The 25,097-nt window shown below is 31.9% G+C and overlaps 2 protein-coding genes and 1 long non-coding RNA gene across 12 annotated transcripts in view; 1 reads left to right on the top strand and 2 right to left on the bottom strand.

Moving 5' to 3' along the window:
• Nucleotides 1-250: 250 nt before the first annotated feature.
• LOC109545053 lies at nt 251-1,300 on the bottom strand. 2 transcript variants are annotated; one of them, XR_002172631.2, is made up of 3 exons: nt 1,015-1,300; nt 829-944; nt 251-768 (listed from the first exon to the last, which is right to left on the bottom strand). It is a non-coding gene; the product is annotated as an uncharacterized LOC109545053 (long non-coding RNA). The 2 variants fall into 2 exon arrangements; XR_002172630.2 differs by having other exon boundaries at nt 1,068-1,297.
• Nucleotides 1,301-1,780: 480 nt separating this feature from the next.
• Nucleotides 1,781-11,692, top strand: LOC109545065 (lethal(3)malignant brain tumor-like protein 3). Of its 2 annotated transcripts, none has more exons than XM_019915557.2 (10): nt 1,781-2,030; nt 2,405-4,141; nt 4,202-4,541; nt 4,639-4,834; nt 6,390-6,618; nt 7,978-8,117; nt 8,272-8,443; nt 8,497-8,716; nt 9,753-9,896; nt 10,642-11,692. In XM_019915557.2, exons 2-10 carry the CDS (start codon nt 2,407-2,409, stop codon nt 11,138-11,140), a joined length of 3,675 nt encoding a protein of 1,224 aa, XP_019771116.2. In that variant the 5' UTR covers nt 1,781-2,030; nt 2,405-2,406; the 3' UTR covers nt 11,141-11,692. The 2 variants fall into 2 exon arrangements, with proteins under 2 accessions (XP_019771116.2, XP_048522937.1); XM_048666980.1 differs by lacking the exon at nt 1,781-2,030 and adding an exon at nt 2,200-2,298.
• Nucleotides 11,693-12,988: 1,296 nt separating this feature from the next.
• Nucleotides 12,989-25,097, bottom strand: part of LOC109545055 (phosphatase and actin regulator 4B) — a gene marked incomplete at its 5' end in the record, with an annotated part of 158,726 nt that continues 146,617 nt past the window's right edge. For 7 of the 8 annotated variants that reach the window (XM_048666988.1, XM_048666987.1, XM_048666982.1 and 4 more), the window contains 6 exon segments: nt 12,989-14,552; nt 17,073-17,223; nt 18,825-18,920; nt 20,529-20,709; nt 21,346-21,473; nt 22,284-22,526. In XM_048666988.1, coding sequence (XP_048522945.1) covers nt 17,115-17,223; nt 18,825-18,920; nt 20,529-20,709; nt 21,346-21,473; nt 22,284-22,526 — 757 coding nt within the window. 8 annotated transcript variants of the gene reach the window in all.

Below are 25,097 nucleotides of genomic sequence, written 5' to 3' on the forward strand. Positions count from 1 at the left end.
AACTACGGCGTTGAAAGTCCAGTACTATTTTGCTCTCAGATCTTCGTCCGATTGTATGATCGGAGTCGGATCGGATAGATGTGACCCGGCCTTAAGAGAGAGGCAATCAGCCTTTGAATATAAAACTAACGTTAAAAACTAAGTTAGTTTTATATTCAAAGCAATTGTCATTGCGGTAGTATTCCCTACCGAAGGCTCTCCTGATTGACTTAAAGATGTGAGAGCCAGTATCAAAAAGAAAACTACTGTGTATTACCGTAATTTTTTATATTTTTGGCTGCAAAATCTCACAGCTAAAGTTTCATAAGAGTTATGAGGAACTGATCTTGGTCTTACTAAGTTTTTCAACTTTCCAGTCATAATAACAAACTACTTATATCTTTGAGTAATGCAAACAAACATTTAAATATTGCATAAGTAGAAAAGTATTTTATACGTTCAAATAAATTGTTAAGTCCCATTGACACTTCCTGTAGTTGTTGGAGAAACTCATTTTCAGCATCAATCCGTACTGTAGACATAAAGGTTTCAAGAATACCTTCAGTCGAAGTCGAAGGTTGTGGCTTAGATTCAGGTCTGTAATATTGTTTGTTGTTGTGCTCAAATGGTCGCTTGCTGTTTCTGCTCCGCCAGATATTTTGGTTCCGCTAGTTTTTCGGGACTCCGATACTTTAACTATTTTGCCTGTATAGGGTCTTTTTAATTATTCCCATCAAGAAAATGACAACTGCATACACAGGTACCAGGACCAGGATCTATAGAATTCTCCTATAAATCATTTTCAAGTATAACATACGATTTACAAATAACAACATAATATTTACTAACCGTACCAACTTTATCCATCGATTTCGTGTGGATGGATCTTTTGGAAACCGGAAAAACGAACATTTTTGCGATCATTATAACTTTTATATTCAGAAGCCCAACTCATATCCATTATTCTATAACATTTAAATACAAATAACAGGTTTTAACACAGTTCCTAATACAAAATCTGTTATAAATAATTACGTTATGATTTCAATGTAGAATCGTTACTAAGACTCCTAAATGCAAATACATACGTTAGAATGCTTCTTTTTCTTCACTGTTGAGATAATCAGCACACTTTGTAAAATTCGTATCTAACTCCAATGTAAATTGACTTTGCTTAGATTCTGTGGCTTAGATACAGTCCCTGAATCTGTCTAATTTGTGTCGTCACCACTTATGGAGCGTATTATGGGTTTGATTTGAATTTTAATCTGATGATGGCCTGTTGTTTTGCAGAAACGTAATATGAAATAAACGATATAGACATTTTTATTTCACATTTTGACTGAAACCCAGGAAAGAAAAAAATATAATAACAATTACACGCTGCCAGAAAAAAAAAAAAAATAATAATAATTAGATGAAATTGAATAAATTAATTGTTCACTTAACAACTGAGAGTTACCTTAATTTTTCTGAGAAGCTCCAGCAAAATAATATTTTTAATGAGTATCAGCAGTGTGGTAAATTTTCAGTTTATTTAGACAGAATCCTTTAAAATACTATTTTTTTTTCGATTTTTAATAATTTACTAACCTACAGTTGAGAGTTATATATTAGATATTTACATAGTTACTTGCATATTGCATTTGTTTCATTTATTAAAAATATTTTATTTTTAATCATAACGGTTGTATACTGAAACGACGCCATTCCGACATTTGGCAACGCTGCCGACATTACAGTGTTCTACTTGGTTAATTAGTTTACTTGAACTAATCGCTCAGGACCATACATAGCATTTAATAGAAGGAAATGTTGAATATGTTCTAAAGTTATGTATAAAAGAAACGGGCCAAAAATGTTTTAAATTTTGAAACTGCTGCATTCAACGGCGCGAAATTTATACTATTTCTCCTCTCCCTCCGCGTGCCATGTCTTTTACAGCGCAAACGCACGATGTATTTCAGCGAGATTATTTCTATAGGTGAAAATCGTTTGTGCAATAGAAAATATTTTTCCGCAAAAACTTCGAGTTCTTAAATGAAAACTGGGTATGTATATGATTATTAAAGTGTTGGCGATTTAAATTTCATCAAGCCTTGATCGAATATATGTTGTATAATTGCAGAATCACTACTTGAAAACATTGTATTATTATATTTCTACAAGGACTAGCGACAATTTAGGATTTTTTTTCTTTTCTGGTTCTGGGGATATTAAATGTGCACGATAATATGTGGAAACGTTTTGGCTAATAGTTAGAACCCCTTACAGCCCGGTATTTGTTTAGATTACGAAGAAAAGGTCCCATTAAACATGGTACATTGTGCAGATACTGTTCTTATTATTTATGATATGTTCTTCCGATACAATAATATTCTTTATCTTTTCACATCAGTCTGTTTATCTAGTTTATTTGTTGCAGATATGTCTGGACGTTGCATTATAGATTATACAGCGTCCCAGCAGTCTGAAGACAATTCCAAGATGAAATTCGGTAATAACACTCAGTATGTTATCGAACAAAGTTCTGAAGATCTAGTTGTGTCTAAATGTGAGGCAGGACTTAGCTTTTTAGAGGAAACAGCCAATGTAACCAACAATTCAGTGCCAGTCAAGACACTTGTCTATATAAAGAATAGTAAAGCAAAAACAATTGCTGTGAATGCTAGCAACAAATTGAACAATAACTTCATAATTTCGCCTGTTTCTACTGCAAATGTCTTGAATAAGTCGACATCTTCCGCTAATGCGACCCCCTTAAATTCATCGCAAAACGTAATTATCGCTGGAAGAAGCATGCCAGTTGTGGTACCAAAACAACCAATTACTATTGTACCGCAAGGTACGAAAGTAACTGGTACATATGTAACGCTCAAGCAATTGCCCAAGGCATCTGCTGAAATACAGTCAAGAACAGAATCACTAATCAATGAATCTCCAGCGGACGGTGCTAACATGGTTTCGAAGATAATTTTAACAGGTCCGATATCAAAAATTCAGTCGAGCAATGTAATCACGCCCATGCCAACATTACAAACTACAAACGGGATTCCTGTTACAGCTACAACCAACTCTTTGCAGGCCGGAAAGTTCACTCTATTGCCAATGACTGTCCCTCAAAAAGATGCTATTACTGATTCTAATCATAAGTTGTTTAACTTTAAAATTTCTGATGGGAAAATAATTTCTAACATTCCGACACCTCTTACTATCATGTGCGATACGACGAAATCTCAACCAGATTCAACTAACACTATCTCAGAAATCAATCAGAAGCCTCAGGAGTCTATTGAAAGAAATGACATCAAGAACAAGACATACGAACTGTCCATAGCAGAGGAATCTCTTAGTAATCAGAGCGACAGTAAGCTAGTTGTATCGTCAACTGATAACAGCAGTTCATCTATGGAGAGTAATGTAGTTGCAAAACCTCATGTTTCCAAATTTGCACATGGTATTTCAATTTTGAAAAAGAATTTCTCTAATAACATCATGCAAGACTCAAATCTGGTCATCACCTCTCGCAGAATTTCCATTGAAAATGATACTGTAATTACAAAGCCTAGAAGCGGAACAGAAGATCAAGTGACCGTGCTACAGGTAACAGCTAAGAAACCAGAACGTGAGAAAAACCGACGCAAATCGCAATTCAACTTTAGAAAAGATTTTGATGAAATGGACATGGTCTTTCCAGATTCCAAATCTCCAGAACCTATTCAGGTACCTATAGAGAGTGAAGCGATAAAAGAAGAAAAATTGGATATACCTGAGCCAAAATGTGAAGATTCTGTTATTGCTGAAGATGCTAGTGCTTCTGAGGTTGATTATGCATGCGGTTTAAGTTTAGCAGATGTGTTTTCAAAACTACATAGTTCAATGTCATGGCAAGACAATATAGGTCTGCTTCCTCATAGTACACTAAAATTTATTATAAATGAATTTGGAATACTGGAGTTTCTGACGGACGACGCTTATCAAAAAATTTTGGACCGGAAGGAGCGCAAAAATAAAGAAAAGGAAGACATGGAGCGCGAAATTAAATGTGTTGCTTGTGGCTGCTATGGTTTCCGAGTGGACTTTATTAATGCAAATTTTTGCAGTTTCGATTGCCAAGAGAATAGACAGTCTGGTAGCTTTAAAGAAAACCAAGAATCATGTGGTAAGTTAATCAGTTAAACACTATCCAGTAACTTATGTATACGAATCACATTTTTTGCAGCTGTTTTAAAAGGACACAAACGCAAACTGATGAAAAATCACATTAAAGAATCTAATGGAGCCAGTGGGGAAGATGAAACTTCCAATGAAACTACTTCTCAGGACAGACCTTCATATCCATGGGCGTGTAAAAAGAAGGGATTTTCTTGGTCCAAGTATCTGATGCATATGAATGCTAAAGCGGCCCCTGTGAAGCTCTTCAAGGATCCGTTTCCTTACACCCGAAACTCTTTCAAACCTGGCTTGAAATTAGAAGGCGTTGATCCTCAACATCCGTCATATTTTTGTGTAATGACCGTTGTTGAAGTAAGCGGATACCGAATTCGGCTTCATTTTGATGGGTTCGTATTTAGAAACACTTTAAAATTGCTCTAATCAGTTTTGCAACATTATACATATACAAGTCTGAAGTTGATTGTAAATAAGTTATCTTTTTAGATACCCGAATACCTATGATTTCTGGACATATGCTGATAGTATGGATATATTTCCTATAGGTTGGTGCGAAAAATATGGTCACGTCTTGCACCCTCCACCAGGATATACTGAAGAAACTTTTAACTGGGTGCAATACTTGAAGTTTACCAGAAGCGCAGCAGTACCTAAGCATTTATTCGTAAATCGAGCAGGACAAGTAAGTGTTATGCTTAGTTTATGTTATTTACACAAGATCGCCTCTCTTATACGACACTTCGTCTTACGAGGGAATAAATGCATATTTTTAATTGCTTGGGGACAGGGCTACATTTTCACATTAAATTTAAATTACGAGATTTTCAAAATTCAAATTACTACTTACGTTTGTTGGAACGAATGAATACCTGACTAAAATTGAAGAAACATTCAAAGGGCTACAAATACCAGCTATATTATTTATTTCGAACATTCACTCAGCATATTTTGTTCATATTAAATTGAATTAACTTCCTAAGTAAATTTACGTCATTTTATATTCTGAAACTGCTCTGGTAATTTTCGCCGTGCGTCTTTTAAATTTCCATCTCAAATACTCTTATTTCTGCATGATGATTTATTTACAGCTTAAAGTGCTTCTTTGCAATTATCTTTCGGGTCTAAGTCATCGCAAATTTTGTTGCTTTTATCACTAACAGAATTCTTATATAGATAAGATATAGATAAGATTAAGGTTCAGCCGTTAACTCCAATTTATTAATTTTGTCACTTGTGTTGTTCTATTTTTAGTTTCTATTTTATGCCTTATTGTATTATTAAAACTAGCTTGAATATTGAATTTGGCGTGACTTTTTTCTATGTACAGGGTATTTCCTCATAAGTAGACACCCCCCTAGATCGTTTATTTCAAAAAAATTGTGAAAGTGACCAACACAAAATTTGTTTAATTTTACTCACAATTTTTTGAAATAAACGAAAATGAATCTAGGGGGGTGTCTACTTATGAGGAAACACCCTGTACATAAAAAAAGTCAAGCCAAATTCAATGTTCAAGCTAAGTTTAATAATACAGTAAGGCATAAAATAGAAACGGGATAGTACGATAAAAATAGATACGGGATAAAATAGAAGGTACGTGTCAACTTATAAGGAAACATCGTGTACATATTTAATAATATAGCGTATCCAATTAAAAAATAGCAAGCTTATTTTGTTGTGTTTTTGGAGGCTCTATGTACAGTTCAAACTAATGTAAAAAAATGGTGTTAAAAATCATATAAAAATGAAAAACGATTTAATTTTTTTGCGGGCAAACTAGTTGTCTTAGGAAAAACAATAAAACATAAAAAAGTTGGTAAAAAACTTGTAGTAATTAAACAAAATATGTTGATAAAAGTTTAAGTGCACGCAAAAAGTTCTGAACAAGACAGAAGTAAGAGTTCCACATTTCTACCCTGTATAAAAGTAAACTGAACCACAAAACACTACTACAAAATGGCACTCAATTAGCTTATAATGTATAACAAAATTTAAGTTTCTATGTTCAACCGTTTTAACATTGCCCTTATGCCCTTAACACAAAAACTAATATTTTTTGCCTTTTTGGACAAATATCTCATCAATGAGCCCTCAAATTATAAAAGTTCTCTGGCAGATCCCCTCTAAAATGACTAGGAGAACATGCTGTTAAAATATTTTAACATATTTACGGAACACCCTGTATAATATAATAAATATAATTACCTAAATATTGATATTTATTTTTTTAATTCTAGGCAATATGCCCAAATGGCTTTCGTATTGGCATGAAGCTAGAAGCTGTGGACAAAAAGAATAGTTCGTTAATATGCGTTGCTAGCATTAGAGATATGATGGATAATCGGATTTTGATTCATTTCGATGGTTGGGATGATATTTACGACTATTGGGCAGATCCTACATCGCCTTATATTCATCCAGTAGGATGGTGCGATCAGTATGGGCATGATTTAACTGCACCCAGTGGTACGTAGTATTTCATTGCAAAACAGTGTTTCCTTTTTAAAGTAAATGAAAACCTAAACGTGTTTTTAAAAATCTTTTGCTTTAAGTTTCTGTATTCTATTTGCGCTGCTATACAAATTTGTATTTCTACACACTTAAAATGCGAATGAACAGTATATTAGATTTTTTGATCTTCTTAAATTTTTGAGGTCATTGAAAAAATCGTTTGAGCATGTTGATTTATTTGCTATGGGAAAAACGTAGATTTATTTTCAAATTTCTTGGAGGATGCCATTTTTACATAAAGGTTGATTTTCACTATGCGCTCAGATCACAGTACGGTCACGATCCGCTCACCTTCAACAATTTGGGGTAGTGACATCCCCTCCACATCGTTTAATTAAAAAAAAATTGTCAAAGTGACCAACACCAAAGTTGTTTAATTTTATTTAAAATTTTTAAATCTGAATTTCAAATAAAAAAAAACACGGAACTGTCCAAATTTGACATAGTATTTTTTAAATAAAACACTATATATTTTTAGGCAGGTCGTTTGGATTTTTTCCCATGATGTCAGCAATAAATATATATTGTCTAGATTTGTATTTTTTCTGTATTATGTTTAAAAAATTTTAAACAGCAACAATGTAAAATAGCCTGAAATGAAACAAAAAACTATAGAAAGAGAACATAAAGAAATTTATTGCTACTATAAATTTCAAAACAAATAAATAAATATAAACAAAATCAGCAAAATCACTGGTTTTTGCATATTATCCTCCGTTTAACACTAGAAATGCTCTATAATCTACTTCAACTTTATCTATAACGTTTTGAATGTATTGGTTATCATTAATTCATATCGTTAATTGCATCCACTATTTTAAGGCGTCTATCTAGATCGTTCTATACACAATATACACGTCTCATGCACAATTTTCTTCAAATAGCCCCAGGGATTATTCAGGAGGGGTTATTTTTGAACACCTTCTGTAAACACCTTGATTTTTAATTATTACATATTATTTTTTAAGACATTTTCAACCTATTATCCGCTTAGGTACTTAAAAGTAAAAAGTATTTAATATTTTAAAACTTGCCATTTGAGAAACAAATGTTACCGAAGTTTTTTGTGTAGAAGTAAATTGACTTCAATTGTGTCTACTAATGTGCAAGGAGTTTTTTAAATAAGCCGTTTTTTATTGGCTTTACAATGTTCTATTATTTTTTAGTACTTATCACTATCTCAACCAGCTAAAAAATATACATCTCTTTGCCATTTCAACCAACGCTCTATATCCGCTGATAGAAAAGTTACTAATGGCGCGCATTAATTAATTTGGTACACCCTATTTATACATACATATTTTTATTTTCCAGATTATCCTACCCCAGAAACGTTTACGTGGGAAAAATACTTAAAAGAGACAAAATCAGTAGCTGCTCCAGTGCGAGCGTTTAAACAAAGACCTGTATGCGGTTTCAAGCGAGGAATGCGATTAGAGTGTGTAGACAAAAGGGTAAGTTTCAGAATCTCCAGATATGTTTAATATAATGTAATGTACAAAATATTTGCTCTAAAGAATATTAGTAAAAAATACAGTACTTTATTAATTTACTGATGTTTAAAAATCAAAGAAGTAATAAATCCATCAATTATATCTTTGTTTTTAGGTGCCACATCTTATTAGAGCCGCTACAGTAGATGATGTAAGAGAACATCAAATCAGGATTCAATTTGACGGATGGCCTGATAGATATAGTTATTGGCTAGATGATGATAGTTCTGATATCCATCCAGTTGGTTGGTGTCAAAAAACCGGACATCCAATTGAGCCACCCCTAAGTAAGTGCTGGTTTCAAATTGATCAATTCGGATGTATCTATGTTCAATTTCAGCTCCAGATGATGTTTATGACTTCCTCGAATGTCCTACTGTTGGCTGTAGAGGGCAAGGTCATATTAATGGAACAAGTACGACACATTCGTCACAGAAACATTGCCCTTATGCCGAAGTGAACATTGATAGAGAAAAAGTACTGAACGATAGATTATTGTCTCCAGACAGAAGTCCGGAAGCTAAGGAACCGATTTCGAGACAACCAAAGGACTGCCAATTGTAAGTTGATAGTCATTTTATTTCCAAGTATTCTAAAATCAACGACTAACACACTAGTACTAGTAACTTTATACGTACCTTTATTGTACGTTGTAGTATAACTCTACGAGTAAAATACAGCTTCAGGCAAGTCTCTCCGACGTCTCAAGAAAACCTTATTTAGAATCTGGCAAGAGCCCTTTTTACATAACAAATAGGAATGAACGAAAACTTATGAATATTTTAAGCTAAAATTTATACCGCTTACTTAAAGTATACAAGCACCCCCAAAAATGTTATATTGAGAATATTTTGAAGCAAAACTAAACTATGTAATTATAGAAAATTAAAGAAAAAACGCTAAAATTGGCGTTTTTTTAATTAAACAAATCAACGGATTTTAATTTAGTTTATCTTAAACTTATTTATTATTTATGTGATTTATGTGATAAAGCTTTTTCTTTTAGTCTGGCAGTGACTTTACGGTTTTTGGCTACCGGAGACTCCTATCAAGCTACATTAAGTACCTGTTTAAAATTTCTAAACAATTAATGTCACTAATTGAGGCTTAAGTTTTAATTTAAACAATGGACTACGGGTGTCCCATACTTGGGATTTGATCCAAGTTATATAGCAGGGAAATTTGCTATATTTCATTATAAAATCTCTAACATGCTATGTAACTTGGCTATACAGCAGCGTTATATAGCAAGTGTGGACCCTGCTTAACACAAAGATATCAAGTCTAGTCTTAAAAAAATTAAAATTATCAGGCAAATCAAGTAGACTAACATTAATAAGTCAATTAAAAACCGATAAATGAAATACGGCAATAAAAGACGAAACAAAGTTGTTAAAAGGTGTAAGTTGATGATATTCTTATCTTTCCTGGGTCTCAGTCAAAGTGTGAAGTAAAAATTTTGAAACATCATTTATTTCAGAGAGAATTATTATTTTATAGTAGAAAGTAGAAAGTTTCAACAGGTAATATTTTTTTTATTCGATTTTATAATTGCATTAGATATTCTACTTTAATTTCGTTATTTTTATTTTTAAGGCTTTCCAAAGAAAATAATCCAGTCGGTTCAAATTCGAACTTGAAGACAACCGAGGTGGAGGTCCATGTACAACGTGAATCCAAATTGGGAGTCGCTAATTTATCCGGACGAGAGCCAAATCAGACTTCCTCTGTGATAAAACGGTAAATATTTGTGATAAATTTAGCGAAAAATAGGATTAAATCGATTTTACATCAGTTTGCACTGCTAACATATTGGTAAAAACTTATTCAATCATTTATTTTATGAGCAAAGTAGTCAACATATCTCGTCTTTGCTCAATTTCAGTTTGTTCCATGAAAAGCCTGTATGTTTCAAACAAACACATTAATCAGCTTTAGCTTATTCTGCTATAATTCAAACCTTGCTATTGTAAATGAACGGCGAAATCGACTTAGTGCAATGCATCTTCAAAAAAATATGTTTATTTTATTTTATGTAGTCTTATCTTAATTTCAGTTTATCAGTTACAATAATTTTTTTAATAAATAAAATCATGTTAGAGACAATAATTTCGTCGGTATCATCCGAGCAAGAAATAATGTAAGATGGCTTCGTTAGTTAGCGATCGCTAATTTCAGGTTGAACCCAACTGATGAGAGCTACTATGGGCTCTAAACCGGTCCTGGGGGTGCCTGAGGTTAGCGAACCTCGAAATTGCCACTATCTTATGTAAAATAATGATTTATTATCACTATTTGAGAATATAATTCTAGAATTCTAGAACTATAGAAGTATTATATCAAATTATCAAAATTAATTAGCTGCAAGTTCTCAATGGACCACATGAATATTTACAATAATAAATCGCTTACCAAGTTTCGATATACTCAAAATATTGTGATGTTGGCATTATACAGTAACGATTAATAATTTCTTGCTTTTCAGAAAATCGAGAGTTGGTAGGCCGCCCAAGGGAACTAGACAGCTGGAGACTACTGAGGAAGAAACTCGCGATGAATCGGAAGAGAAGCGATTTAAAAATAGTTACCCTAAAGAAACCAAGACGAACAATTACGAGCCACATTTTGCCGATTCCTTACAAGAAGAAAAGGCTCGTTCGTTTATTACTGCGATGAGAATAATACCAGCCGAAAGTGAATCCTGGAGGAAACATTCATGCTTCTTAAACGACTTCATAAACAGCAAGGAAAGTCCTTTAAATTGGTCTGTCCATAAGGTGGTTGAGTTTATTAATTCAATTCCCGGCTGTGACGTAAATAAGGAATTATTTAGTAAACATGAAATCGACGGTGAAGCTTTTCTTCATTTAAGTCAATCGGATATTCTGAATAATTTTCAGTTTAAGGTAGGGCCAGCAATTAAATTGTATAATTGCATAATACTTCTGAGAGAACAGTATTGTGATAAAAAAACTCACAACTAACAACTAGTAATTGTGAAACTCGCTGATCAATTTCGGAACAAGGGAGTGAAATAGTGGCTTTTCAAGAAACATTTCTGCCAATAGTTTGGGCGTGTTTAATTCGTTAGTAAGAACTTTTCCACTAAGTAACCAAACTCATTAAAACATTTTTTGAGAAGCTGCTTGCACCAACCGGAGTTTTGTGATAACTAGACATAGGCTATTTTTACAAGGTATTTTTTATGAAATTGTGAAAATTCAATACGTTAGTAAATTTAATGAACTGGAAAATGTTTCTAATTTATAAGTTTGCAGTATTTTAGGTATGATCTAATAATTCTATTTTAAGTGTGTTTATAGTCGACTTTATTCAACTTCTTTATAAATCTGTATTAACATTTCTTTATTTTATATACATATATGATTGCTATTTAATTTAACTCCTCGTCGGTTATAACTTACTTGCGTATATAATTAAAATATCGGTATATAGTCTCTGCTAACGACAATGTAATAGTTTGAAAAATATTTGATACCCAAAAAACGGGAAAATACATCATTAGACAACTTGAATGGTATATTTCTCACTCTTCAACAGCACTTATTTCCTGAATATACATATACAATTATTGTGTTTCGCCATTTTGTCGGGATATTTTTGGTTCTAAATGTGTTCTGCTGGTGTTACACGACGAACTTATCCCCAATTTATTGGCCAATGTGGAGGGTTGCTAGATCCCCATCGAGCGCCTCCCCAGGTGGCGGATAGGGAAAAGCCTCCTAGATATAGGTGGTACCGGAAACCACGGTACGGTACCGTGGAAATTAAATACCCGGGGCGGACCAAAATTTAGCCTACTGAGAGATTTCCCTCCAACATGTCAACAGCTACGGGTGCAAGAACAAGAGGAGGAAAGGACACTCTATTGTTCTGGGGTTGAGAAATCGGCCCCGAATAAATAATAATTTAATAGTCAACGGCATAAGAATGCGAAAGGAAAGTGGAAAACTGTCGCATTAATGTCCCAAGTTAACCATGTAAGTACGATAACCAAAGAAGAAGTAAATTTTCGATAAAACGAATGTTGCAGCCGGATTTTATTTCAACGAAATCACTAGAAGAGTAAAAAATATCGCGGGCGAATCTGTCTTTTGGCTGCAAATGCAATGGATGAGATTCTTGAAAAATGAACCATATAAAATGTTCTGTGAAACTTCTTTAGATGATAAATTTCCCGTTTTGAATCTTTCTCCTAAAAGAGGAAGACAGAAAATACACGTCTGTCACGGTCTAAGTCAATTCCAACTTTGAAAACAATATTTTCCCGTAAAATTCACACACAAAATTTCATATTGATAAAACATTTCGATTAATCAAGGCGAAAAAAATTCTAAATAAAAAAGCCGCATTATGTAAAAACATTTTTTTTATCCTCTGGTGAAAAGTACGTAATTTCGCCACTGTTTTCGATGGCGAAAGCCTCACTTTTACCCATTCCAAATTTCCGTCATCCTGTGGGGAAAGTAATAACTTTCAAAATAATAATCAAAATACGAATCTTACATAAGAACAAATTCCCAGCGAGTTTCACTAAAATACATCGTGCCATTCTCCCGATATTTCAAAAAAGATAAATTTTTTGAAGATCTTTGACCATCAATAGCAGAATAGCCAGACATTTTTTGTTAATAAAGGTTAGGTCAGATCGTCTTCTCTTGGTCCAAAGAATATCGCAGTATCCTTTTGATCATGAGCTTACGGGACACCCTGTATATGACACATTATATGTAAGGAAAAAAGTAAAACTCGATATAGTACTGAACATTTATTATTTCAAATGTGGATTGTCCACGGAATTTAAACACATATTTTTCGGTTTTGATGCCTCGTTTATTTGGAAGACATTTATTTTAATTGGTATAAATCGATCGAGAATGAATACAAAGTGGTAAAAGTTGTTACATCATAAAAGACATTTAATCTAGATTAATTACAATTTAGTGTGATGGTTCTAATAATAATCTCTCTAATTAATCAAAAATAAATAATTACTTTGATTTTATTCCATATTTATGATGGTGGTGGTTAAGAAGTAAAATTCAATTTAGTTTATAAATGCGACGTTCACAAGACAAATTAAACAATACTTTTTATTGTACAAATGTGATCTATTTATTTATGAATTCAGATATGAAAACTGAACCAAAAAATGAAATACAATTAGTAGAACTGTATTTACACTTCCGCAACTTATTTATTGTAAAACAATCCTTATTTAAACATTGACAAGCTGGGCATATGTATACTTTTCAGCAAATTTTTCAAGTTCATAAATATTGCTAGCTGAATGCTGCTGACGTGAAGAGTAAAGAAAATACAATGGTTTAAAATTACTACAAATACATTTTTGCTACCGAAATTATAATACAAAACAGTAAAAGTAGTACTAAGTATCTGCAAAACGAACGGTATTTATTAAAAATAATTCTACGTTAAAATAAAGTGTTTTATTAATCGATATATATTTCCGCATCTTCTGATTTTTAGAATCTCTAAATTTTGGATATGTGATTGACACTAATTACTGTATTATGCATTTTACATAAAAGCGATTTCATATCTGAAGAAGTACAAAAATATAAACTTTCAAATTAGAAGAATAAAATTACATACTTTTTGAAGTGGGGTCATGTAAAAACTACAATTTAGTGTGTATAGCATATCGCGTTTAATCTTAAGGACTATCATACAATGTAGAATTTTTGCAATGTAATTTTACAAGATTAATTAAACTTTTAAAATTACTGGGTATTCTACTGACCCAAGCTAAATTATGAATATTACCAAAAAAAAATACAGCGTGGTTTAAAAACATATATTCAATTAGGGCTGGGAAATTAATTTGTGGATTGAATAAATGTAATTAAGTGATGCATTTACGCAGATTCATTTTACATCTACTTAAGAAAGTCTATTTACATATTACTAAATTTAACACCTACGATGGGACAGTGTTGTTTGCCGTGTAAAATATACTTTTTACTTTGGCAAATTAAACTAATATTTAGTTATCTGCTTCGGTGACGTAAAAAGGCTCCCACTTGCAACCTGACAAAAACTCTGTCCCTTTTATCCAAGTTAACAGTTTTAACTTCTAATCTACTACTACCATTAAAACGTTTTACAGTAATACAAAATTACTTATTTACAAAAACAAGAATTATTACAGGTAATTTATACAACAAGTGTAACTATTCATATTATTATTATCATTATCTTATTATTTTTATTATTACAGTTTCATTAAATGTCGTATATCCAACATCACTTTAAGCGCTCACGGCAAAATTAATAAAACCTACATCTATGCCCATCACAGAAATTTGGTTTTCTTCTAAGATTAAGCCTGTCAATCGTCAAGGCCTATGGAACCTGAAAAGTAAGTTTAGTAATCAATAAATATATTTTTACTATTACATATAGCAATATTTATAGTGTGAATCATCAAGAATGGGAAACCCAAAAGCCAAAGTCTTCTATTGTTCTCTTTAAACTGTTTATGCAGTAGCTAAACCCAGTTAATTTCACATAAAGTTAACTAGCTGGGTCGTTGATCTCATTGCATCTCAGATATTTGTGTAAAAAAATAAATGAGATTAATAAATCTAAATGATGAAAAACCGATAAGTGCCATCCAGATTCAAACTTAGATGCTTTTATTTTTCATTTATTACTCACACAAACGCTTCAATGTATCCAAGTTTGAAAAAATAATATAATTTGAAATGTAAATATAATTATTTTATATCTACCATTATTATGAGTAACACAGAATATCACATTTAAAATTATTATAGGCAAAACTTTCGTTGGTATCATCCGTACAAGATTGCATCGCACCTGCATTGGGTAGGTGCAGGTTTCGCGGTACCTAATTTCAGGCTAAACCCAGCTGATGAGAGCTAATAGCTCGAAACCGGTTCTGAGGGTACCTGAGGTTAGCGAACTTCGAAATTTGCACTACCTTACATGATTTAAAATTACTATATTACTTTCGATTTATTTTTCTATATTATCTTAAATCTAATCTCGAGGCAATTATATTGGGCTTTCACTTTCAGGATTTCCATTCTGTTGCTTGATTTTAAAATAAAATATATTAAAAAACAAAAAAAAGCTGTTTGTAATGGTGACTGTATTTTAAAACCATGAATTAATCTGAAAAGCTTATTTCGGTTATGGATGAAACAGCAGTTTCCGTAACTGAAATAAAATAAGTTTTCCAAATAATAAACACTAAATTGTACGTGTCTACATATGTTGGTACTAAAATTGTCTATAAGCTGACGTGTACAGAAAGATTAGTACACTTAATACTGTAAAATGTCTTATTTTAGCTGCAAYAAGTAACAAACAAATAMATGTGGGGTGATTTAGAAAAAATGCCGTTGAATATGAGAAAAATAAATTGAAAGCAGTACCATATACTTTTTGCATCTCGAAGCAGTGCTCATTAAAAATTTAAAAGCTCTAGAAAATCTGGCATCTTTAAAAATAGGAAGATCACTATATTATTGCAAATAACATTAAAATACGTTAAACTTGTTAGTAAGCCTGGGTAACATTGTTTAGTTGAGCTTTTGCGATGATGCCGCTCCGTGAGTGAATTATAACTCATCGGGGCTCACTGCGCCGCACCTCAAATTGCAATATATCTTGAAGTCAGAACTTGAACTTGAAGGACAGTTTTAATTAGTTGAAATTTCTCTCGAAAAAAATAATTCGGTTATTAATTTTAGTTCTGGCGTTGTGCATTAATCACTGCAGCCGAGTGAAATTCAGACAAATATAAATGACTCAAAATTTAAAATTAAATTAGTGAAATATCGGCACTTGGAGCGTTTTTAGCTTAGTTGGTGTTGACTTCCGTTAAGTTGGAACGTAAAATTTGCTTTTGGAAATACTGCTGTGCGAACAGCCACTTTCTTCAAAAATGTCAACAATCAACAAATTGAACTCGAAGTGCCAAGTTAAGCCTGAATCATCGAAAAGGCGAAAAATTAAATGATTAAATAATCATGTTTATTCTTTAGTACGGTGTCTTTTTTTCTCGAAAAGGGGTATGTTCAAAATGTTCAGTTTGCTACTAACAGTGGACGAAATGAGTCAATAATCGCATTCTTAGATGGGAAATATAGGATCATTGTGGCCCTTATGGCAAGTGTGGTAGTTTGTGAACTTCTTGAGGATTAATGGGTAGAAAATAGAGGACTAGCCAGCTTGCAGAAAGCTGGTGAGAATGATCTCTAATGTATAAATCTTTTTGCTTGAACTTAGTTTAGCTTCATAGCTTCAGATATAGAAAGTTGGGTTTCACTATTCAATACAATTAGCATCAGCTTACTGATAGTGCGGATTTGGTTCCGATTAAACTATTGATTCGTACATAAGAATTTTGCCTACTTGTTAGTTCAGATTTCTTTACAATTTTTTTTTCTTAATTTTAAATTGGATATCATTTAAAAAGGGTATAAGAAAGCGTGAAAAATAGTTGAACCAAATTGAATTAAAAAGTCTTGGCACACATGGCCCCATAATATGACACATTGGAAGATGAATAGAATGGAATGCAAGAGGTTATTCTTTTTTTGCCGTCTATTTTTATATAGCAAAAATATGTATTTGTTGCGGATTTGTCATACTATTTTGTTTATTTTGGTCAACACTATGTAAAATTCTTCTTCGCGTGAACACCTTTTTAAATAGTTTCCATTTAATACCCTAGAAGTCCACATACACCCATAAGCAGTAAGCCAATAAACCCATAGAAATTACATTTAAATATTACACAAAGAAAACAGATTTTCTTAGAGCTGGTTTAACAAAAGAAATGATAAAGCATTATAGATCGATTAATTGGGACAAAAATTAAAGATTGAGTAATTTACTTACATAAAATTACTACCCCTACATCCATAATAAAGAAAACTAACTCTATCCTACTATATAAAACATATTTTGTTTAAAATTGGGCTTAATCGGTGCCCTGGCCCTAACCACCACTCCCGGCCTATGGACAATTTTAGTGTTTATTTTGTAATATCTGAAAAGAACGTAAAACATCACAATGTGCCTATTTATAATAACAGAACTATCGATAAACATCCCTATTGTAAAACTGACATATTTTTCGAAATTATCATGCCGTTGGCTTATTTTTGGTGACAACCCTGATTTTATGCTCTCAATTTTTTGCATTAAATACTACAATTGTTTATTTATTTATTCGCGGTATGACCTTAACTGTTTGTGCAATGTTTGTGAAAATCACCTCAAATTACATACACTTTCAAAACTGGTACAGTTCCTTTTTTTATGACTATTAAATCGCTTATCGACCCCAAGATCATAGTACCTTTTCAAGAAAGAGTTAAGCAAAGAATCAATAAATTTTTAAAACTGGCGTTGAAGAATAGTTCAAGAGTAACATGTGTCGTAAATGTTTGTTACTAGAGCAGACAGGAAGTAACGAATACCGGAGTCGAAAGCCAAGCGACTCTTTATAATAATTTGTTTATTTTAAGTATTCGGTTCGTTCTCCGATTCGGATCTGGTATTTCAACATTGTGTTGAGTTCCGCTCTCTGAGCTAATGAGTTATAACTCATCGGTTGATGCGTTATAAGTAATTAATTAAAGCAGATTAAAGCTTTACGAGACCCGAAAATGGAATTTTAACATCTACAAAAAGGTAGTAAAATATTTTTCAGGAGTAAGGTTTTACAATATTGTCCAAACAATTAGCATTAAAGTTTTAATTAAACACAAGTTATTTATTAATGTTCCGGAAACGGCTTGAAATATTCTAGTGAAATTTTACAGACTTAGGCACTTAACATAATACATTTTTTGTGTTAAAAAACTCTTGCTTTTTCAGTGGCGTGGGCACAGGCACGTCTGTAGATAGTTTTAAATAAAAAAATGTTACGCCACTGATTTTTCAACAAAGAATTAACATGTCAAATTAGTCAAATTTTAATTCACAGGTAAAGTAATCTAATATGATAAAACAAATAAAGAAACCCTAAGACCGATGTCAACTGCGGTTAGTAATAATTTTTTTGTAATAAAATTGATACAATCTAAGTGCTGTTTTTATACCAAAATCTACTTAATTACAACCCGATTAAGGTATGCAATAAATAATAAATAGATTTAATTTTTTTCTCAACAACGGTGTGTTGTAGAAAAAAGTCAAGATACCTTTTCTCTTCAAAAGGAGCATAGCTTAAAAAATAATATTTATTTTTAGAAAAGTTAGTGGCGTAATATTTTTTTATTTAAAATTATCTACGGACGTGCCTATCCCACGCTACAGGCGAAGCTAAAAACAAAACTTTTATCACAAAACATGTATTGTAAAAAGTGCTTAAGCCTGTAAAATTTCATTAAAATATTCCACTTTAGCACCCTGTCGATCGGAAACTAAGAGTTTTCGGAATATAGTCTATTATAGAAAGATATCCAAAATCACCCCCTGAACTCTACTTACCAAACACCCTGTATTTCATTAACTCCACAACATGACTTGAAAATATTAAATAATACGTTAATGAATCTATATACAAAACAATTTTACACACGCGGCATTAATACGCAAAATTAGAATGCATCTATCCTTAAATAAACTTTGGTTAAATCTTACCTGGTCAAATGACGACTGCCTTCGTGCACATCCATTTCAGAACTTTTAAATTCATTCAATTCCTTTCTTATAGCTGCTTTGTCCTTTGGAGTTAGTCTGTAACATATAAAAAGTCCCTTTAGTATTTATTGGACTTTTAAATAAAATGAACAACTATTGCTAATGTATGTTTTGTATTCATTCGATTTCCTACATTAATAAATTTAAAAATAATAAAATAATAAAACGCTAAAATCTACATCATGTAGCAAATTACGATTCCAATTTAAATTTCACAATCATTTAAGTAAATTTCACAATCATTTAAGTAAATTTCAATTTATAATAGATTTTCAATAAAGATGAATAATTCAGGCACTAAATCTCCACACTCTCTGTCTCTACATAACTACTGATTTACCAAACGTATTTAGAAATTAACAATTTAAGATTTTTGATGTAAGCAGATCTGTGCAGATTTCCAGATGTGCTAACCTCAGACCCCCAGGACCGGTTCAAGCCTATTGCTCTCGTCAGCTGGGTTTAGCCTGATAATAGCAATCCCGAAACATACACTTTATTTCGCCAAAGTATTTTACATCGACACGGAAACGACTGCTGCTAGAGACAGGAAAACTCACAAGATGTTCTTAGTTTTCTGTCGAAGTTTTTGATTTTCTTGTTAAATTTTGCCGCTTTTTGAAAGAAATTTGAATCCAGCCTAGTTTGTCAATTCCAGTTTTATTTGCTGAAGATAATTGGTCAAAAACTCGAGGCAAGGTTGCGCAAAACGCAAAAATTATTCTTGTGTGCTTTAAAATATCTTACAATCCTATCGTAAATCATAATTCATCAAATCTATTCGCTATATCGTCTTTCTTAAAAGTTTATCTCGTAAATTGAAGTCGCATGATGGATTTTCCAATCATTCGAAGGTAACACTGACATGACTTTACAACATATTTTATCGGAAATTATATTTCAACAAGTTACTGTGTGTAAGAAGTTATTAATATATTATTTGCCTTCCTTTGACTGAATATGTTATTTGGCTCAGAATGTTAATCAATAATTTCCAATTCAGGCCCTTTTATTTTTTGCAAGAACAGATTTCCTGTATTCCAAATATTTAGTTAAATTTACTTTCGCATTTTGCATGAAAAGCAGAAATATTTCTAGAATGACGTTTGGAATAAAAATGAGTGTAATTTAAGGCTCTATACCACAATGGCAACTAGAGTTTGGCAGCCCAAAACGTTTTCAAAATTTGAGGAAAGAACTAAGAGCGAAAGCACTTTGCGCGAAACCAGAAATAATTCTAGAATGACGTTTGGAATAAAAAAAAGTAGTTTAAGGCTCCATCCCTCAATGGCAACTAGAGCTTGGCAGTCCAATCGGTTTTCAGATTTTGAGGCAAAAACTATCATTGGTTCTTAAGATCCAAATTTCTTCAGAATTTGGTAATTTGCGTCAAAACCAGAAATAATTCTATAATGACGTTTGGAATAGAAAACAGCGTAATTTAAAGCTCTATCCCCCAAAGGCAACTGCAGCCTGGCAGCCCAATCGGTTTTCAAAATTTGAGGCGAGGACTAAGAGCGGTTCTTAAGATCCGAATTTCTGCAGAGTTTTCGCATTTTGCGTAAAAACCAGAAATAATTCTAGAATTAATATACATAATTCAGAATTATGATATAAAAATATAAAAAAAACATTCAATCCTACCTTGTCCAAGGTTTATCGGCTCTTCTATCGTAGTCGTGGGCTTGAGTAACTTCAATGTAATCATTGAATCGTATTATTTTTTTCTCTTTCAGCTCTTCAACGGTGGGTCGAAAGCTTAATTTCCTTAACAAAAATCGTTTTTTCTCTTCTCTTTGCTTCTTTTCCTCCGCTGGGCTTTGTTCTACAATCAAACAAAAAAACGAAACTTTATATTTTGTTTAATAACTTTTCAAAAAAATTATATGAAAATTATAATGTATCTTATTGTATATTCTTATATTATATTTCATAAGATATTATTAGTGACTTTCTTTAATATTTCGAAATTTTCAAAATCCAAATTGGAGAAATAACGGGCTTTAATTTGTATTATAACTTCGTTTCAGTTACTTTTACAAAGCCCAAACGAGCAAGTGGTCGTTGCTTATTTACATGGTGTTCGATCATGTCGCTTGAGCTTGAATTTTTGTAAACTGACTAAAAAAAACCGAACATACACAAAAATAAAAATATCACGTAAGTTCAATTCGTGCCAATCTTTTATAGCAAAATTCATAAACTTTTCTCTTTCTTCTTTCTCACCTAATTTGAATATTATTTTGAAAAATACACTCCTACAAGTTATGCATAATTCGAATAATACTGAAATAATTTCCACAAATATAAAAAAAATTTAAACGATTTGTGATTATTAGTTATTAATATCCTGATTTTCCTGGATTACCCGTTTATTATTTTAGCTCAATTTTTGTATGAACTATTCCGTCGCACATCAAATCATCAGATTAAAAAAACTCTTGTTCCACTAAACGCTTACTTTTTAAAATGTTGCGCTCTTCTAATTCTTCTTGAGTTGGTCTCATACTGAGTCGTCTGATCAACTTGGCTCCAATGGCTTCTTTTTCACTCTGCCTTTCATTTTCCGATTGAATTTGCAAAATATTCCTACAATTTAAAAATCAAATCAGATTATACATTTTAATTATTGTAATCGGGTTTATTCTTACTAAGTGTCGGACGAGCAATCCACTTAAATGTCGCCAATTGAGTAACAACTTTATTTAGATTTTTTTTACAGAAACGATCTGAACGAATTTTTCAAGCGAGATTGTATTTTGAAATACATATAAAATTTTTTGTTTTTCAGTTATTTATAAAGCATCAAATGTAATTAAATCAAATATGAGAACCAATAAACATAAACCTGAAGAACCGTAAACCACTACAACAAGGATTGGAAACGAAATGAAATTCATAAAAAACTGAATATGAAAAATAAAGATTGAGTGAAACGCAACTCAACAATTCAATATTATTTCCTAACGTAAATCGAAGAAAAGCGTAATAACAAAACAACATTTTCTGAAATTCAGTAAAACATTTGCATACATAAAAACATAAATGTTTTATAAAAAAGGCATACGTACAGAGCTCGTATTCACGGCTCAATTTGAAACGGGCAGTATGATTAAAAAGATCGAATAAATCCGATATTGAGGAAAGTATCCATATCCCAGCTGAATCGCAAGTTTTAGCTACAGTTTTATTTTTTGTGGCATTTGGAGTTATCAAAACAAGTCCATTATGCTTTTAAGGTTCACCCTGTCGAGTTGCATTCTACACCAGTAAATCGAAAATAAAAGGTAAAATTTCACCGGTTTTTAGAATTTATCGAAAAATGGTTCTCTATTCCATTCTTCAGTAGTTAGTTTTGTATGATTCAGTTGAGTTGAGCAATTCAAGCTGGATTCTTACCTATTGATCAGTTCTTGCCTATCCGGCCTTAAAGCCAGTTTCAGTGATAGGCTTTCTTTCCTGGCAATTTTGATTGCCAATCTCGTCTCTTCGGAAAGATGGTTATCATCATCCCGATATGGGATTGGTCCGTCATTCGAATCGGAATCAGTATCATCTTCCCTTATCATTGCGTAAGGACGCGTGTTTTCCTTATTTTCCATTGTGGCAGAGAGCCCCAAGATGAATTTAGGCTTGGAAGTGCTAAAATATCAACCAAACGTATTAAATCAACAGCATTTATAGTCAGACGCAGCCATGATTAGCTTTCTTAAGTTACTGGACTACAACACTAAATAGAACTCACTAACAGACTGTTGTCATTTTTAAATCATATAATGCAATCTAATCTGAGCGATGAAAATGTAAATGAATTGAGAAAAACTCCAAAGCCTTAATAACAATAGGGCATTTTTTTCTGCTAGAAATGTATAATTGAAACCTCTTCATTTTTTTGGGTTTTAAAATATCGCTATTTTAGGCAGTTTCTCTTGGTACTATATTTCCTAAATAGAAAATGTACCTACAAGCTAGATAATAGGAAATTTAAATTTATCGTTCTAAAAAACACCCAAATATAAATTGTTCAGGTCATAGCAAAACTGGTTAAGAATCTATTAAAAATAAAGGAAACTAGGTGTCTTTCAAAGAACATTAATTTGTGTTGGCTAATTCTTAGCAAAAAAGCGTTTATCTGTAAAGAGAAAGTTTTGTTTAGAAATATTGACCTAAAAGTGAAGAAACCGAAATAAAAAAACACATAATTCACACCGACGAAGGTGACGAGTTTTACAAATAATTCTTTATAGTTTTATAACTTTTATTATAATAAGTAATAGAAATATTTTTGTCAAAAAAACCAGAAAAAAATATTCGAGTTGCTGGTTCTAAGTTGAAAGCTGCAAGAAAAGATCCAATTATTATCAGAGAAGAAGAAAATCATCAAAAAATAAGGGTTTTTTTCGCTTTTGATTAGTCTCTCAGTTTCGTGATTAGTTTTTGAGAAAACTTTAATGATTTTCGGGAAAAAACGGAACAAATTTATTTTCGTTTTTGTCCCAAATTTGACGCTGAAAAAAGTTTTCGGAAAATTTCTACAAAGCTATAAATTAATCTTGCAATTTTTCCCGTCAAATACTTCCAGATTTTCAGCATTTTTAAGTGAAACTACAAAATAGATCGTYTTTGAATAGAAAGTAAAGCAAAAAAAAAATTAAATCCAAACTATAAAACCAAATTTTTTAACACACTTTACAGTCTTCAGAGGCATCGGGGTGACAAACTTTCCAAATAATTTATTATAAACTTTCACTTATTCTGTTCTTTGTTTGATAAAAAGCTATTTCCCAAATTCGAAGCTGGGAAGGAATTTTAAAACGTAAGTGTTCTTAAAAAATATATTTTATAATTTTCGGGGGAATTACCTTAAGATTGTTGGTATTTTTAAGTGAAACTTTAGAAAATTGATCGTTCAGAAGAAAGAGTAACTTTTCTAAAATGGGAAAATTCTTAAATTTGGAATAAATTTCAAAAATATTATTAATAAATGRCCCTTCAAAGAACTAAAAAACGGGTCAACATTTTCCCAGCAAAGCAACTGAGTTACTGCGCCGGTGCGTTGGGCTGGCGCATCAAGCCATTTGCGCAGCAACAAGTGTCTTTATCCAGATCTTTTCAAAGAACATTACCTTTCTTCGCTAACTCCTTTAAATTTTCACACTATCTCCTAATATAAATTTACAGTTACAAAAATTGTCAGTGCAAAAATGTTTGCTAGCAAATCCCTTTCGTAGAAATAATATCTAAGTTACTGGCATCAAGCGTCGTTAATAGAATCAATATTGTTAACATCTAGAATTACAAGTAAAAAAAGTTAGAGTTAAAATTAAAAAGTAGCAAAAACGAGTAATGTCTAAAGCTGAATTTTACGGTCAACAATTTTATCTAAACTAATATTTTCTTTTTATGGATTTTCGAAATAGCAGCGGCGTTTTTAAGCAAACTTTTAATACTAGTTAAATATTGAGCTGTTGGGTAATTTCAATTACCTCAAAAAATAAGTGTCGTACCTATAATTTATTTTGAAATGACACAATTAATAGTAAAATAGAAAAAGGTAGTCTAATTTATTTTTGAAGAATATTTATATGTGCAATTTAACAAATGTATATAGCAGCAAGCGTTTGTWTTTKTWAAAAGAAAAGCATTCTGTTATGTTACAAATTTGTTAGTACTTAAAATTTATGAGCATTTTTTTTTCTGGAAAAATTCTTATAATATCGACACAACACAAAATGGATCCATCTTTTGTTAACAAAATAAAGTACAAGTACTTGTATAAATCATTTTTTAATACACAGGGTGGTTTTTTAGTGCGATAGAGTCCATTATTTCCGTTGGTGTTGAACTTTCGAAAAATAGTTTCATATAAAAGTTGTTGACGCACAAAGTGCCCACATTTTAAAAATATCTTATATGATACAGAGTGTCTCAGAAAAGCGAGGCAAGATCAAAGTGTATTTTTTTAAATAGAATTAACCCATTTTTCATTAGCTTATGGAATGCAGCTTGAAACGCTGCATATGCACCGTAAATTGTTTTTTTCTTACTTGCGACGTTGGCAGATTATAGCCATTTAAGTTTATAAGTAAAATTTTGCTTAAAAACATGGTATCTAAAAATTCATTGTAGAAGCAAAAAAAGCAGTTAAACATTCAAAAGAATACGTCTTTTCAATCACCACAGATCCGTTAAGAATTCTATTGAACCAAAACA

Source organism: Dendroctonus ponderosae, unplaced genomic scaffold (genome assembly GCF_020466585.1).
Source record: "Dendroctonus ponderosae isolate FM_Combo_2020 unplaced genomic scaffold, Dpon_F_20191213v2 Dpon_F_20191213_5, whole genome shotgun sequence".
Lineage (NCBI taxonomy): Eukaryota > Metazoa > Arthropoda > Insecta > Coleoptera > Curculionidae > Dendroctonus > Dendroctonus ponderosae.